Raw genomic sequence first — 17737 nt, forward strand, 5'->3', positions numbered from 1 at the left:
TGACACAATCTACTACAACCTCCGTCTCATAATACAAGAGATTTTGAGTTTTTGCTTCTACTGTTTGACCACTCATCTTATTAAAAAAATTTGTGCAAATATAAAAAACGAAAAGTTATGCTTAAAGTACTTTGGATAATAAAGTAAGTAAAAAAATAATTCTAAAATTTTTTAAATAAGACGAGTGGTCAAACAGTGTAAGCAAAAACTTATAATCCCTTATATTATGGGACGGAGGGAGTAATAAAAGCTACAGAAACATTGGCTTACCACAGGCAAACCATGAGATCCAAACTTCCAACTTTTTCCATCACATCAACCTGTCATACCCACAACTTTTTAGTCACATCGTACCAATTTTAACCTAAACTTTTAACTTTGGAAGGAACTAAACACAGCCATAGTTGTGCAGCTCAGGCTCAATGAAGACCAGAAAGCAAATGCTTGACCTTGCTTAAAATGATTGTTATGCAGTGATTGGTTTGCAGTAATTTGATGGTGAATTGGGCCTTGCTGCAGATATCAATCAATGTCTGTAAAAATGAAAGGAGGAAGGAAATGAGGGCTGCAGGCTTGCAGGGCGTACTCCAGTAAACAGGCATTCATGGAAGGGCAGTAAAAGCCCCAATTTACTCCTACTTCAGCTCCACCAGAGCTACGCAACTACCCGCATTTACAGCTACCATGATTTATGTCAGCTCTGCAGAAATGCAGAAATTAGGTTGCTATGTAGCAGAACAAGCCAATAAGAAAACGACAGGGCAGTTTGATCACTTGCTCAAGGGAAGAGCAAAAGGAGACAGCATAATCCTACAAAGTGTGCAAGTTTTCAGAAGAGATTGGGAGGTTAACAAGACTATTAGGCCGAGTTTAGTTCTAAAATTTTTCTTCAAACTTCCAACTTTTCCATTACATCAAAACTTTTCTACACACACAAACTTTCAACTTTTCCGTCACATCGTTCCAATTTCAACCAAACTTCTAATTTTGGCGTGAACTACAACACATCCTTGGTGTCCCAAGGAGAACACTTCTGATATAGCTGCAGATTGCTAATCAGGATAGCATTTTACCGGATAGCATTTTACCACAACTTTGGTCTCTGTTCAGATTCATGCAGACCAACTCTAATCAGCAGTTCAGCACTACGAACAACTGGTCTTTTACCATACTTGCATTGTGATCTGTCTCTACAAACAGAACATATCCCACATACACTAAAGGCAATGGAGCACTCTTCTGAATTCTGATAAAATACTTCATTGCTAAGTTGTAAGACAGCTATGGCCAAATCCAACAAGGGATGCTAAAATTCAATGAAATATATACTAGTAGTACATATGATATCTTCCCACTCCATAAAAACCACTGCAAAGAGACTAGCTTAAGAAACTACTGAAACTAGGGGGAGGATTGGTTTTTCCCCTTTTTTTTGGCGGGGTAGAGGAAAGAAGATTCAGCTTCATTACAACAGAAAAGAAAGTAGTATATAACACTGAGTTATTGCAAGAGAGAAGATTAGGCAAAACTGAAGCTTTTACTCACATGGAATTTACAACACGTTACATCGCTTTGGCGGTATTCTACAATAACAGCTGATGAAATTGGGTGGGGTATATGAGCAAGGCACCACCAAAAAGAAAGTTAGTTCAATACAAGGAAGAGAAGTGTCACTAAAGAAAAATAACTCAATGAGGAAGAGATGATTACCGCTACTACAGGCAACTAGTGGCAGATTTTGAGAAAACCATCTTCTGTTCCAACAACAAACAATCTTGACAAAGGAAGCACAGAAATAGTCGAAAGAACAGACATGTTTTTGTATTTCACTCCTCGATCAGACGAATAGAGGTTCTGAAATGTGAGCTGCTGATGTCCAATCTGCATGATAGATTGACAATACATTGACGATTACTTCTGTGGGAACCAATCGAATTCCAACACACACAATGTCCAAAACTTGCTAAAGGGACCTATATTACTGTGCCAAATATCAAAGTTTCCATGATCATGTAATTGGAGGCGTGAATATTAAAAAGTACATACCTCACTTGTTGGCCTCGAAAGGGAAGTTAGTGCAATTTTGTTTCTTGAAACTGATACCATATCCTGACCCCACGCAGAAAAGTTAATGATACCATCTGAGTGACTTCTGTAAATGTTTGACTGGGTTGATAGATTCCTGTTACATTTGTCACAAACATCTTTAAGAAACCATGAAAGTTCAAAGTGAAAATAGCTTATAAGCTATGGCAAATATAAGTATTCCATAATCTAAACTTGAAGCATATATTGCCTCTTCTGTGAGCGTAATAAGTGTCATTGTTAATATCCTAGCACTAAATTTACAAACAAAAAAAAACACACTAAGTAAAAGGAAAAAAAAAATAAATGTGCACCTCTTGTGTCTTATGGTTAGATATGTTACATACAATATAAATTTAATCAGCAAAGGAGGCATCAGACTAGGTAAATTGAATCAATAAATTAACTGAGCAATACCCTCTTAGGTCCCAAACTCGAAGAGTCTTGTCAAGGGAGCTTGATACAATCAAGTGATCCTCTGGTGCTGCTAGCTGTATGCGCAAATAGAAAATAAATCAGATAGTAGAATAGGAGACGTGTCATGTTTTCCTGGTTATTTGTGGACATTTGGTAGTAGCCTGTTAAGAAAATAGACATACTTTTGTAATGTGACCATCATGTGCTCGCCAAACTGCAACAATATTTCCGCTACGTTCATCGAGCAATCGACAGTAACCAGAGCTTAAACCTGCTGCTATCCAGGAAGATGAAGCTGCAGTGCTGTCTTTCTTCAGCTTGTCTGAGGCACATGAGCAAATAGCTGATACAAGCGATGAGAAAGAGATTTCATCTGAGTCACTCTTCCATAAATGCAGCTTCTGATCTTGAGAAATATCAATAAATCTGCATGGACGCAATCAATGTGCAATACAACAGTCAGAAGCATTTCTAGGGTGGGCAGAAACAAAACATGTTCTCAGGTTTGAATGGCTAATCCTCTAATAAACAAAAATGGAATGTGTAAAACTCATGTTACATAATATTGACCTGATTAAGAGTATAAGTTTTGTTTTTCTATATTTTGGGGGTTGTTTAGATTGTAGCCTAAATAAACCTTCCAAATTTTGGTAATGCCAAAATTTTGGCAATTTGGTAATATTGCCAAAGTTTTGGCAGGATTTATTATGTATTTACCAAAGTTTGGCAAGAAACTAAATGCATGCACATATTTGACAACTCTACCAAAAAATGGTATGGTTTGAAATGGCATCAATCTGAACAAATCCTTCATATGGCAGCATCTATCAAAGATCATCAAAATTGTGCACATGTGCAACCTGGCACTTCTTGTCCATGCACACATTATACTCAGTTAAGGCACTAATTCTAAAAAATTGAGAAAAAAAGTGCAATACCTGATTGAACCATTTCCCATACCAGCAACAAGTTTATCTTTGGATTCCATGTAATGCATAGTTGTATATAAACTACCACGAAATGCATTTGACAATATTCCGCCTGAGAGGGCATCCTGATTAAGCATGTTTGCCTGCTCAATAGACGCAGTTTGCTGAGGAAAGCTAATAGATGACTCCGTATGAACTGCTATGAGTTTTCCTGTCTGTGCATTCCATATATGAATAGTGCCATCACAAGATGCCACTTTTCCCGTAATTGACAGGATGCAGATAGAATTGACAACCTACGCAAATATTGAAGAATTTATAAGAATAACTAGACAAGAAAATGTCTGCACATAAAGAAAAGGCTTCATATTTCAGGTATGGATTAATGTAGTGAGTGCATCAATGAGTCAGACTTTGCACAACAATACTTTGCCCCAAAAATAAATGGATGTAGAGCAAGAAAATATAATATATTATCACTAAATACTTGGCACAACAATAGTTTATCCAATATATATATTTTTTAACATTAACTTTACCATTTCTCGGGGGATGTTACTTGTTACTAGATACATTGTGTCCATTTTGCAGTTTTTTTTTTGTGGCAGCAAGCAGTTGTACCGATATTTGTTGTATTTTCTTTTTGTTATTGAAAACTTTTGACTAATAACTAGTTAACATGCAAGTATATTTAGTGTATAGAACTCATACAATCAGGTTTGTACTGTCAAACAGTATTAGTTTCATAGCTGTTAAAAAATACTATATTTTATCAAAAAATAACTAATGGTCAAAATTTAGTCTTAAAGACTTATCGAAATAAATAAGCCTTATAAAACCGAACAGAGGGAGCAAAACTTGAGCACCAGGACCACATGATCTGAGCACAATCATAGTATCATGCAGATCATGCCTCTTAATCTCTTATGCAGAAGTACAGAACATCCTGGAGAGTGCATATTTTACATCCTTGTGAATCCTGCTTTTATCTGGACATAATATCACCAAACCACTCAAAACACCAGCAATGCATACTGTGTTCCTCAGACCTCAGTACAAGGTGTACGTAGTTATCCAGAAAAGACAACCATCCTATCGTAGTAGCAGACTAAAATAAGAAAAATGCCAAATGAAGGAAATAGGACAATCTGACCTCTTCATGCCCATAATATCCAGAGCTGCAGTTCATATTTGGTAACTCCCACTTCTGGATACTTCCTTTAAAACCAGGACCAACTCCACCAGTAAAAATTGTACACTCATCATCATGAACAGCTAATGACCGCAAAGCTCCAGGGTGGGCCCGAGCTGAGTAAAGGACTGAAGCTTTGATCTTCCATGGAAGTTCATCCTTCATACCAGCACTACGTCCAAGAAAATCCGGTGCCCAACAATTACGATCAGGACTTGGGAACCAAAACCATGGTTGATTTCCAGAAGTTGAGGCACACAAATTGTCACTAGATGACCCATGCTCAAGCCTAGATCCTTGATTGGAGACTGTCATATTCCGACCATTTTTACCAATCTCTGCAACAAGCTTTGTAGGAGCAGGCTCAGATGAGGTATAGTTCCCAGGCCGAAACCTTTGACCTTTCATGTTTTCACTACTGCCAGAATGGTCAGTGGAAGGCTGCCACTTAAGAAAAAAAAGCAATGAGTAAAAAAGAGTGAAGGAACTCATGACATATGAGCATTAAAATAAGGGGTTCACACCCGATCACCAATGTTTCAATCCCTAGGATTGCTATTTTGTGTTATACTGCCCTAATATGATTAGGGTGTAACCCCCCCCCCCCCCCAACCCCTCTTTCTCTCTCTCTTCCTCCTGGCACCCTCCTAAATAACACACAAAAGATAATCGACACTGCAGAAGCTAATGCAACCTTCCATACCTTCCAGCCATACAATCTTTGAAGAGCTTGCTCTAGTAGAAACCATGTAGAGTAACATTCACGGAGCTTCTCTATTCCAACAAGTGCTGCCAAGAAAGGATACAAGAGAAACCTACAAAAGTTCACCTCACCAAGTAAATGTCATGAAGCATGTAAAGCTAATTATATCAGAGCACATAAAACTCTACTTACACGAGATCAATCCTAGATTCCATTTTAGCTGGCTCTGTTTTGTTTCCATCGAAGAACTTTAACCCTTTTGTAGGAACACTAAGACCAGAAGACTCATGAGAGAATGCTAGTTCAGCAAAAAGCTCTTTTAGATGTGGAAGCACATATGTAGCTGTATTTTCTGGTCCAATTTGTTGACAAAGATCAACAAGTGCACTAGCAGCCACCTAATTTAGAACACAGAAATTAACTAAATTTATTTGTCGTCAATGATTTAATGTTGTTCTGTTAGAAGATTAACTAGTGAGAGTAAGTTATGCCTGTGAAGAGTAATTGCCTGAATCACACGAAGATTCAAATGAACCTGCGTAAGAACCTTTATATGAAGACAGACTTGGTCCTGTAAATGTGGGAAAAAGGAAGAAGAATTTAGTACATTTAGAGTTGGCAAGGATATGATGCCATTGGATTATATTTCCAATTTTAGTAGAGTAACAATTTCCCAGTCAAGCCACGTTTTCTAATTTCTATTCAGATCATTACCAAAAATTCAATAAATGATAATTGGCATCTGCATCCACCCTCAAAACTATTTAAAAAAAACAATTATTAGATACAGAACTAGCATGCAATACATTCATGATGGAATATCCTAGAATTAATTCATGTGAACTCCAATTTCCATAGTCTGCAACTCTGCATTTTGCATGATAAGCCATGGTGAGGTAAGGTGTGACAAGCGTGAGAAACATTCAACCAATCTGGATGGGGCTAGCATTGTGCTGCTGCTCCTGCAGCTTCAGATCTTCAGGGGAAGATAGGGCGAGGAAGGAAAAACAGGTGGATGGAAGCTTGGCAGGTAGGCCCTTGTTATGTTCCCCAAAACTGGTGACTATGCTACTTATCTCAGTCAAAATACAGACTACTTGTTAAAATAACCGCCACATATGAGCCACATGAGTTGAAGACCATGGTGGAATAACCTCAAAGGGGGCATACTGAAAGGCACATGAACTTTTCTCAAGGTATGGATAGTGAGAGTTGTCCAATATCTGGTTTTGCATTTGGGCATTAAAATGTACTACGTCCCATAAAAATTGTATTTCTACTAATGTGGGACCCAGCAAACTGATTACATCAAAATATGTTTCCTTGTAATCTCCCTTCTTTCCATCCCATCTCTAACCCGTTGTCTCAACCTTCCTTTTAATCAAGTTTATATATGGAATGTGTGCATGTACTGTGTTTATTTTATTATATAAGGTTACTGTGGTTATCTGCCTATCCTCCTAATCTGTCCTTATATCCTATAAATTCATTTTTTTATGGGACAGAGGTAGTAGATTTCAATTAGACCTTATGCCCTTATTAAAAGTTTTTAACTATAGAATTGGTATCGCCTAATCATCAAATAGTTCTCAAGCAAGTGATAACTGAGTATGAAATTGGATCAGTTTCAAAATTAACTGCTTCAGTTAGTAGTGATTCAAGAGAATCCAAAATCAATCCATTTTGCCCCCCTTATTGTCATTAATTCAATTATGTTTGCCACCAAAATACCTGAAGAAGCTCTCTAAGAATTGTTTTGACAGGTAGAACTGATACAAGGCCTTCCAATGCAGATAAACCATCCATGAGGGAAAAAGAATTCCAACTATGTTGTGGCTCAGGCTTATTGATCTTTGAGGATTCAATGCATGAGAGTATAACATTCCTAAGTAAGGGAAGAATTTGCTTGACAGTAAAACTCTCTCCGAGAAGTCCACCTGTAATGACTAATGTCAACTACTGTTCAAAGAACTAACAGCTTCATCACAAGGAAAAAGGGTTAATTGGGTTACCTATCCTGACCAATGTGTCAATTCCATCAGGACATAAACCTTTGCCAAAACACTGGATTATCGGTAAAACTGTCTGGACAAAATGAAGAATAAATTAGTAATACATAGGATTACGGTGGTACAAAAAAGCAAAGGTAGTAACAAGACTTGCCTGATTAAAAGTTATTGGTATCCCTAGTTCCTCACTTGAACCAATTAAAACAACAGACGCAGCAGAGGCAGTAATCTTGTTAGGTGAATTGTACAGGTTCATGATCACCAAAGGATGCACCTTCTCAATATATGTTTGTTTTCCCAATTTTTTCCACAACTCACGCACAAATGAATCTTGAAGCAAGGAAACCTTCAGATGTGAATATTCTGGTGCCTACAACAAGTAAAAAGGACTTGTTGGAATAAATAAAAACTATATTGCACACATCAAGACCCAGAAATGGAAGAAAGCTACATGAGAATATTTCGTAGTGATATTTTAACCGGCCTGTAAGATCTTCTGAATGATGTGAAGTATAAGATCCTTAGTTGCTTGGACACTTAAGCACTTCACAAATTCTTTAAGCAGAGCCAAGGCGAATTCGGTGTCAATATCTGACAAAGATGGTGAAACAAGAGGTAGGCAGTAGGGTGCACACATTTCGGCAGCACATTCCCCCATAGCTCTAAGTGTTCCTTCACTTGCAAGCTTAGCAACATACTTAAGGCGATCCCTAGGTGTACATATAAGTTGAAGTGGAGCAAGAAACATGTATGCAGATCGAACGGATGGAGGAAAGTATTGTGATTCCAAAAGGTGCTTTGCCAGTGGCCTCCTGCAAAATATCACAAGTTCATAAAAAGGTCTAATAGTTTCTTTTTAAAAAATCAAGGGGAAAAAACACAGGTCATGATGACATACAAAACTATAAATTACAAACAACAGACAAATTTGTGATACCTTTTCCATTCCCTCTGTATGCATGACTCAACAAGAACAGCAACATGGATAGGCAATTCTTGAATTGCTCCTGGCAGTACGCCAGTTTCTTTATATGCAGATAGGAGATCAGCATCAAAAAGTGGTCTGTGCAGATAGATTTCTGCCAAGATACACCCAACAGAAAATATATCATTTGCATGATACTCATTAACTGAACAAGACTTTTGCTTCCAACGCAACAGCTCTTGATAACCCGTTGGAGAACTATCATCGGATTCAAAGCATTCAAGAAAAGAACAAAAATCAAAATCAGGCGCCACTGATAGCACACTCTCTGGAGGCACAATATCCTGATTTGAACAAGGGCTCTTATTATATTTGACTGAAGAGCAACAACAAGAAGAATCATTAGCATAATCATATATTGGACACAAATGATTTTCAAGCTTCATAAACACGTTTGCTTGCTCAAACTCTTCCAGATAATCAATTTGTGATGACATAGCCGGAGGAATGTGGTCCTTTAATAGTAGACCAGTAGTCATGCTACTTGATCCCCCCTGGCATTTAGCACAAGATTCCATTTTATTATGATAGGTAGAGTGAGGTGTGATAGTGAGTCGCTTAGGATGCGGTTTCATGAAAAGTTGGCGCCGTCCAGTTGATTTAGGCTTTGCTGGATCACTAGGAGGCAACATTACATTCTTGGCTTCAACAGATGACTCCCCAGAAAGTTTATACCCAAAGGTTATGTCAATCCAATGATGCAGTTGCCGCGAGACTCGGTCACTCTCTAAAGCATCCCTGTGCAGACAAATAAATTCCTCTGCAGAAGTCACCCAGGAAGGTAAAGCCAAATTGCTCATTTCGGAATGAAGAGAGACAAATATCCGAGGATCGCTATAGAATTCTGGAATGCACTCATCAGGAGTCCATTGGTATAGCCTTTGCATGTTAGATGGGTATTCGTTGGGCTCATAAACAGAACGCACAGCAGACCTCAAGATGTTCTTTGGTAGCCTCCTTGCTTTATAACTGCAAACTGCTAGCTCTGAGAGACACTCATCAGAAACATGATGTGGAACCTCAGATGATGAATAAGTAAAATCAAGTTGTTCATCACCTTTTGCCAGCCGCCATTTACTTTTGGTGAGGTCCCTCCAACCAATATCAGAATTTTCGTCAGGCCTCACTGTGAAATCTATTACCCAAGGCATTACTGTGTGAAAAGCTGGATCACCCCATCTTCTACCAGCTAACTTATTTAAGACAAGAATATATTCGTAGTTGCTCAATTCACCCATCCACCATCGCTTAGAGTAAGACTGCCAATCTAAGGATGATGACAGATTGAAACCAGAATAAATGGCCCTTGAAGAACAATCCTCCTCAAAACAACATAGGGTAAGAGCTGGACGCTTCGACTCAGCAAAACCACAATTCTGTTTTACAGGACATATATCACTTATGCTCAGGTAAGGCCATAAAGAATCTGACATAAAGATGGCTGAAGGTTTCAGATTACCATGATGAACTCCAAAATCATGAAGATACACCAAAGCAGATATTATCTGGTAGATGAGAAATCTAATATGCCAATCTGACCACAATGCCTCTGGACTGTAGTGCATGATATTTTCCAAGGTATATGGAGACTTTGGATGTAACATGTAGCAACAATCATATGTTTCTACAATGCCTAAAACAGGTAAGACGTTGGGATGTCTGACATGGCCAGAAGGATGTATATCATTGAACTCTGAAAATCCAGTAAAATTGAGAAAATCTAAGCCTCCTGAGCCAACAATTTTATTTTCAGACAAAAGATTTAAAGAATTCATCACACTCTCTTCTGTTGTCAAATTCAAGTAACTTGAGATAAGCTCTCTAATTTCAGAAGTGGCTGCTCTAGCAAGATATCGAGTAGGAGTTAACTTAGTAATTGTGTTTATGATTGATTGCTTCCTGTGGTTGTCATCAGCATCTGTGCTTTCCTTGCCCCGCAGATCTATCTGACTTCCATTTTCCAAGGAATTATTCTCACTGCAGGATAATATTAAATGTTGATGAACTTGGGAGCCTTTTGGGCATAAAAGATAGTACCTAAAAAGAAACTTTACCATTCTTGAATATCCAAAAGTGCCTTGCCACCATGTAGTCCCACCAATACAAAATAACCAGTGCTCTGCTGGCTGCAACATATACAGCATCACTTGAATAAGGATGGAACGAAACAAAAGGAAGAGGGCAATTCAGTTAGTTAAGAAAACAAAGGACGTAGATCAGTGAGTCAGCATACAAGATACAACTAGCTCTAATAGCCAAAAACTGCATAGATGTACAAGCGGCTTTCAAGTTTTTTGCAGATGGTGTACTTATTAACAATGTCAAACTTTCTTGTGCCCAACCTTGTTAAAACGTCCAAAGAAAAGCCCCAGCATGTGCTTTAATGATACTCCCAAGTGAAAAATAAGGAATTTTGCAGCAGCACTGAAATAACACTGCTAAAAATAGCTACAGTTCAGTTAGTGATTTACTCAATTGTTTCCATTATACTTGCATGATCAACAATCTAACTGATGTACAATGTTGTGATATTGTAAAGAGGTAATAGCATATACAGCTAAATTTTCCATCTTACCAGAAAATATCATCAACACAAAAGGTAATTGTTTTAGATAATTTGCAAAGTAACTGTAACCAAAGAATCTGTAGCCCTACCTCCCATTACATTCCTCAGCACCATCAGATGCAATCTGCAATATCAGGAGATGCGAAAAAAAAAATACAATCATGTCAGAACTACAACCAAAAAGCTACAACCACTAAAACAAAGAGAAGGATTTCTAACAATGCGGAGGCAATGGAAGGATCAGCCTCGCAGGAATATGAAATGAAGCTCCAGAGGGTGGAGCAACGCCTAGGCTAAGCACACAGAAACGAAGAGATAAATAGGGTGGCGGAAAGACCTGGACGACGGCGGCGGAGGCGAAGGGGAGAGGGGACTCGTGGAGGCCGTGCACGAAGGAGAAGCAGGAGCCCGGGAGGCCCGAAAGGATTCGACGCTCCAGGCACTCCGGGCACGCCGCCCCCGCCTTCTCCGGCGAGCAGACCATCGCCGCCGCCACTGAGGCCTGGATCGAAAGACCAGAAGAGTCCTAGTGCTTCCGAATTTGGACCGAGGCGCTGAGCCGTGGAGCCCTAGGGTGGTGTGGAATCGGGCCGAGGCGGCAAACAACCGGCGACTAGCGAGCGGTGTTCGACGGCCGCAGCCTTCGCGGTGGCGCCGCCGCCTCCGGCGTCGGTCGCCGTCGTCGGAAAAGGAGAGAAGAGAAGAATTCTCAATCCAATTCAGAGGGTTCAGGCCCAAATTGAGGAGCCCAACTTATCACTAATTTCCATTGGGCCAGAAAACGGGTGAATTGAACTAGGCCCGACTCAATTCTTCACCACCAAGCCCATTTTTGGACATGGTGAACTACTTCCGTCAAATCTTTGTGCTACCATGAATTTGCATCCAGTTCAGGTTGATGAATGAAACTTTAAGAAGGGAATGGAATGCGATTTCAATTCAAAAAAATAATTTAATGAGAGATTGCTGACTCTTAGCTTGCATTCAACATTACTGCACTGCTCTTTCCAGAAACGTTCGGCGAAAGGTTAGTCCGGGTTAGTTTCAATTGGTGCTTCTCTTGTATGGTTTGCTTCAGTTGATCAAAAGGTAATCCTATACACGTAGGAGTACTTGAAAAACGACCAGCTATGAGTTGACCCATCAGAATTCATAACTGAAGAATGAAGAGGCCAAAACAGGAGAATTTGCAAATTCCTTCAGTGAAGCAGTCACGCAGGTTCATCTGATCAATTCAATGGTTGCCGCCGTTTAAGAAGCATGATTTATATATAATACCGCCAGGGATTATTAAAGGCATTTTCACAACCATATAATTAAGTGTATCGCGTGCAACATCACAGAGGATAAGAAAAACCAGACCAAGTGAGTTCACGGCACCACACCCAGTTCTAACTTCAGACTGCATAGTACATGTACAAAATCCTTCTGCTTAACAAGTTCTTTCTCAACAAGATCAACCTTATATACGATCAGTTCCTCAGTCCTCCGGTCATCATTAACATATTTGCAATCCCTACATACTTCAAGAAGATCACCATATTCCAACCGAACAATATACCTGGTACAATCGACGACTGTATTCTTGGTGTCCAGGAGAACCCTTAACATCGGAGAGGGTCCATTGGTATCGATAGCATGAACATCACCATTGCCTCGGACTGCATAAAACAATCTGTCATCGTCGTTGTACAAAACATCATGATAGTCCCAGCATTGCTCATCAACATCGATCCAGGTCCAATGAGTGCCACCCACCCTTGCAAACGAGAGGTGATTATCGAGCAGGTGCAGAATCATTACTGTGCAGTTTCCACTGGATGGATCTGCTGACAGGACAACCCTCCCATAGAAGTAAAACCGGCCTTCTTCCCAGGAATGAAATTCTGTCTCTGCTTCAGTATCAACATCTCGTGATGACATATCCATTGTAAGAAGATCATAGCCATCTGGCGCCCCGTCAGCATTGCAATGTATCTTGACATTCGCTATTGTCTCCGGTGGCGGCATCGCGATCTGAGCCTGAGTCGCCGGATTGACAAGGAGCAGATTGGACCGCTCGTCGGCGGTAATAAGCCAGCCATGGGAGGACCCGACAATGTAGCGGCTACGGAAAGGAGGATCCGGCATGGTTACATAGTACTCCTTCCCTGTGGTGAGGCTGTACAGGGTGGCAACGGTTGGGTCACGGTCGCCGGACGAGAACACGAGGCATGGCCCCGGGTTACCGGAGCAAATGCCGAGGCGGCGGGCCTCCAGAAAGCTGGCACACCATGCGCGGCAAACCACACCGGAGCTGAAGATATCTGGGATGTCAAGCATACCAAAGATGTGGACGAGCAGGTCTGCCGGAAGCTGGGACCAATCGACATCGGAGGTTGACGGATACGGAGCTTCTTGCTGCAACAATTCTGCGGTAACAGAAGAAGAAGCCTGCTCCATCGATCAATGAATCCCCTCCCGTACTGATATCCCGCAGAGAAATTCCGAATTCCCCAGATTCCTTGTTGTCCTGATTCAGAAAAACGGGATGGAGTCCTAGGCCTATACACACCCTATAACAAACAACGCTAATTATGATTCTAATCTAACTCCGATAAGATAGGAACATTATTCTGAGTTCTGACCCGAGGCTGCCGCCGTGCGCCCGTCGGTGATGAGCCGCCGGTCCCTGCAACCGCGCCGGCCAGCCCCCGGCGGCCTCTGTTACTCAGTCTCGGCCGATACCCCGACCGCCGGCGGCCGCATTCGTCGCCGTTGCTGCTGCTGCGCCTGGGAGGAGGAGGAGAATAGGCGGCGCGGTTGCGGCGGCGTCCGATTCCCTCGAGCTACACCAACTCTCCAAGAAGACGAACAAGGTCTTTCCGTATCTACCGTCCATTGATATCCTACGGTTCCACAAGTAAGAACCGTGTCTGTGTACTAGGGGGATGAAGGCGCAAGGACACGTTGCCTTTAGGCCATTCCTAACCCAAAACACTAAACATGGTTTCCATAAACTCCACATCATCAAGAAATTAGTATTAGACACTACTCTTCCAATGCAAACACTATTATTCCATATTTAAATTTAATGCTCCTTATCACACATGATGTCTTGGATGTTGTGTAGAAACTATGTCTCATGCAAGACATGGTTTCCTTCTCTTTCCTCATTTATTCACTTGCCACATCATTTTTTATTCTAGATGGCACCTTATTTAATGCTATAGACATCATCCTAGTCATTGGGTTAGGAATGGCATTATACAGACACATGCCCATTATTATCGTGAGAAATACTTCAGCATGGGAGAACCGGAGAAATAGAGCCCGTTTTGTTGGCTACCTGAGTAACTTATGCCCGAGAAATTATGATGATGTTGCCTGGTCAGGCATGTCCTCTCTCCAGGTTGATAGTACTTATCGTTTTGGATAAGAGCACGGTCTTTAAAAAACAACTTTAACCATTTTTTTATTATAATATATATAAAAGTGTTAACAAATATATGATTTTATTAAAGTATTTTTAAGACTAATCTATACATGCCGTCACCATATTTGAAAGACAAATATTTTAAAAATGATTTATAATTAAAGATTCTCAAATTTGACCTCACCACTATCTAAAATGACAATTATTATCAGCACGGAGGGAGTAAGAATTTCGGAAAACGCCTACAATCGGGCGCCACGCGGGGGGGGGGCAGCAAAATTCGGGTGCCTCCCTCCCCCAACCCGACACGCATGCCGCCCAGGCCCCGCCATGTGTCCCCACCATGTACGCCGTTGCAACAAATCACCTACATATTATAGAAACTTTCATTTTTGTTCTATCAAAAATGTTTCACCTAGTGTACTCATGATGTTTCACTATGTATTAGATGTTGCAATGAATTGAAACATCCTGTCGCTTTTGCTGAAACATTGTTTTCATATAACGTAAAACAACGTCCGATTTTTTGTTGTGTTTCAGCTTTTTAAACGATTGAAACATTTTCGATCTACTTAGTGAAACAATTCCGATATATTTGGTGCAATATCATGCAACATTTAAAAATAATTCAATAATAAGCTAATTTTTTTCATCGGATTATATCCATGTGTGGTCTTGTTTTAAAATTTTAATTGCAACGGATTTAATTGTGCAATTGGATCATGATTTGGATAAATAATTTAAGAGAAAAAATAGTTTAAAGTTTGCTTAGATGCATGCATGCAGGGTGACGTCATGATGACATGGGCGCTCGATTTTTCTAAAAAAAAAAATCAGGCGCCCGATCTGTAGTCGCCTCGAAGAATTTTGCTGTTTGGTTGGAGCCTCACCCTAAGCAAAATAGATCCCATAACGCTACACTAAGTAAACTCTGAACAGCTCTGACTCTTGTAGTAAATACCATGTACTACTTGCTAATTTTGGGCCTCCGGTTTTCTACACCGGACACCCCATGTGTTTACAATACTATTCTCTGAATCAATGGATGGTACACACATGACAAAGTTGTGTATCGTAAACCTGACATCCTCATACATGTTCTACAATATATTAATAATATAAGGTTTGCCCGAGTGGGACCCAAATAGACCAAGCATGGTCGAGTACATCACGAAATACCAAAAGAAGTTGATGAGGTAGCGGAAGCGAAACAGCGACGGTCTATCTTATTCCACAGGCAACGAGTGGTGAACCTATATCCTTATTCCACCGTCTTCGACACCTCTTCATCAGCATAGCACATATACGGATGGCTCCAACTTCTCCTTCTAAAAGATTTAATTAAGCAAGGGTAAGTACCAACCTACTCAAGAAGCCACCATAATGCATTTAGTACTCACATGGGTTCAAAGATGGCTTGGTTCCTTTGCATAAAGCTAGATTTCGCAAATCATTTCACAAACCTATGACTTAGCAGTTTTAACTAAAAACGGTGTTAAGTTGAAATTGTCAATAATCCGCGAGGATTCATCCACCTTCCCCAAGCCTCACTTGATCCGGTTTGCCATTGCATCATGTTTTCCACATTTCCAACACCATAATGACCTTCTCGTCCGTCGAGCAAGGTCACACCTTCATTTCCTATCCTATTCTAGGTAGATTAAAACTTATGAGGCTAGTCAAGAGCAGTACAAGTCCTGACGCTCATTAACCATGAGCACGGCTATTCGAATAGATTGGTTTACTCACACTGCAATGGATGTACGTTTTTAATCCCGCACTCCATGACGTACCTAACACATGAGCCTAGTCCCAACACATGAGACTTGTCACGGTCTGGTTTTTCAGTCACCCTCGCGTCGCGGTACCTGCTCCAAGGACTATGGATCCCCATTGCAGCCCGTCACACCAACCCTACCTCGAGCCGACAGTGAGGGGAATCCTGGCACTCTCGAGATACTAGGGGTTATACAATCTATACAAAAAATGTTAATAGCGGTGGTGTTCATTCCTACACCACACCTTTTTCTAGATGTTAGTGGTAGGTATGGTGTGGGAATGGACATCACCACTACTAACATTTTTAGTAAAGATTGTATAACCCCTAGGGTGGCGGTGGTGAAGGTTTGGGGGTAAGTGGGTTAGTGGGCATTCTTTTGTGAAAAAAGCCCATAGATTTCCACTTTTATAGCACAGCCCTAATTCACGATTTTTCTCTCTTTCGCATGTAATATCTGGCTTTTGAAAGTCAGCTTAGAGGAACCGCTCGTGAGGGACCTATATCGAATTACACTTTTTCACAAAATTTCCAGCGTGCGTACTAACCTACATGGCATCGCCCAGCGGCCGCACCATGTGCAACGCATTATGTATTAACATGGAGCGCAATCCATGTGAAGAGAACATCATATGGAACATATTGTCCTCGAAGAACATTGGATCTCTTGATCAGCTCGTTAGCTGTCAAGTTTTAGATGTTCAAATTCTTATCATTTAATGATGCTGATATCATGGTTTAACTATATCTTTTTGACTGATTGGATCTATACTTTGAAAACGATAGAGACATATACTGTAATAGATTGCAGGTATTTTGGTTTGTATAAAACATTTTTTTGAAACAACCCGCACAACGATTCTATTGATATAGCGCAAAAAAAAATACAAATCTATAGTCCCGGGAGACATAGTTAGGAAAAAACAAAAAGACAACCACACCACGCGTCTACGTTTGATCTTGCTACTGAAAAAAAACAAGCACACAACACCCCAGATAAATGGTTCTTCTGAATGATGCCTCAAAGAAGAGAACGATGCTAAGAGCACCGCCGTCCGTCCATCCTAGAGAATCAGGACGTGGTTTTCACCTAAAGAAACCATTGGGTAGAAGAGACGCAACAACGCCCCAAGAGGAATATGACGCCTGCGGGTGTTGCTGTTGTCGGCCCGAGGGCTAGGCCTTCGCCCGTAGTTCCTACTTTTGTCTATAAGTCCAACTCCTCTTCTGCTGCATCTAACACTCCTATTAAGTTTGAAAAAGGGAACTTATGGAAGGCTAAACAACTTAAAGATTTCAGAAGGGCTAATGGGTTATATTTCAAATGTGGTGAAAAATATTCCCCTTATCACAAATGCTCTTTAGCTGGAAGTCATCTGAAAGCTCTACAACTAATTGAAATTTTGTCTGATGAAGTACTAGATGCTGTAGTAGCAAGGGAAGGAGATGAGGCTGCTGAACTTTGTCACATTTCAGTCTTTGCTATAGCTGGTAATTCTCATCCCAGGCTATGAGGTTAATGGCTTTGGTTTAGAACAAAGTGCATCTCATGTTAATTGGCTCAGGCAGCTCTCACAGTTTTCTGGATTATAATTTTGGTCAGCTCTTGGGACTTCCTTTGGTGGAGATACCTCCTACTTTGGTGAAGGTGGCTAATGG

The 17737-nt window shown here is 40.5% G+C and overlaps 2 protein-coding genes across 7 annotated transcripts; both read right to left on the reverse strand.

Moving 5' to 3' along the window:
* Positions 1 to 38: 38 nt before the first annotated feature.
* Positions 39 to 11591, reverse strand: LOC127773158 (protein GFS12). 6 transcript variants are annotated; one of them, XR_008017523.1, is made up of 19 exons: positions 11224 to 11591; positions 10976 to 11010; positions 10375 to 10446; positions 8273 to 10297; positions 7820 to 8147; positions 7490 to 7705; positions 7339 to 7411; positions 7058 to 7263; positions 5835 to 5897; positions 5519 to 5724; positions 5327 to 5438; positions 4585 to 5070; positions 3441 to 3727; positions 2685 to 2928; positions 2503 to 2576; positions 2047 to 2182; positions 1711 to 1881; positions 1546 to 1595; positions 39 to 533 (listed from the first exon to the last, which is right to left on the reverse strand). XR_008017523.1 is itself a non-coding variant. In XM_052299201.1 (18 exons), exons 1-17 carry the CDS (start codon positions 11368 to 11370, stop codon positions 1726 to 1728), a joined length of 4866 nt encoding a protein of 1621 aa, XP_052155161.1. In that variant the 5' UTR covers positions 11371 to 11591; the 3' UTR covers positions 733 to 1595; positions 1711 to 1725. The 6 variants fall into 6 exon arrangements, 3 of the variants coding, with proteins under 3 accessions (XP_052155161.1, XP_052155152.1, XP_052155170.1); XR_008017528.1 differs by lacking the exon at positions 39 to 533 and adding an exon at positions 555 to 700; XR_008017517.1 differs by having other exon boundaries at positions 1546 to 1881.
* A 488-nt stretch (positions 11592 to 12079) lies between these two features.
* Positions 12080 to 13696, reverse strand: LOC127759304 (uncharacterized). The gene is made up of 2 exons (XM_052283970.1): positions 13514 to 13696; positions 12080 to 13441 (listed from the first exon to the last, which is right to left on the reverse strand). Exon 2 carries the CDS (start codon positions 13326 to 13328, stop codon positions 12258 to 12260), a length of 1071 nt encoding a protein of 356 aa, XP_052139930.1. The 5' UTR covers positions 13329 to 13441; positions 13514 to 13696; the 3' UTR covers positions 12080 to 12257.
* Positions 13697 to 17737: the final 4041 nt, after the last annotated feature.

Source organism: Oryza glaberrima, chromosome 1 (genome assembly GCF_000147395.1).
Source record: "Oryza glaberrima chromosome 1, OglaRS2, whole genome shotgun sequence".
In the NCBI taxonomy this organism is placed as follows: Eukaryota; Viridiplantae; Streptophyta; class Magnoliopsida; order Poales; family Poaceae; genus Oryza; species Oryza glaberrima.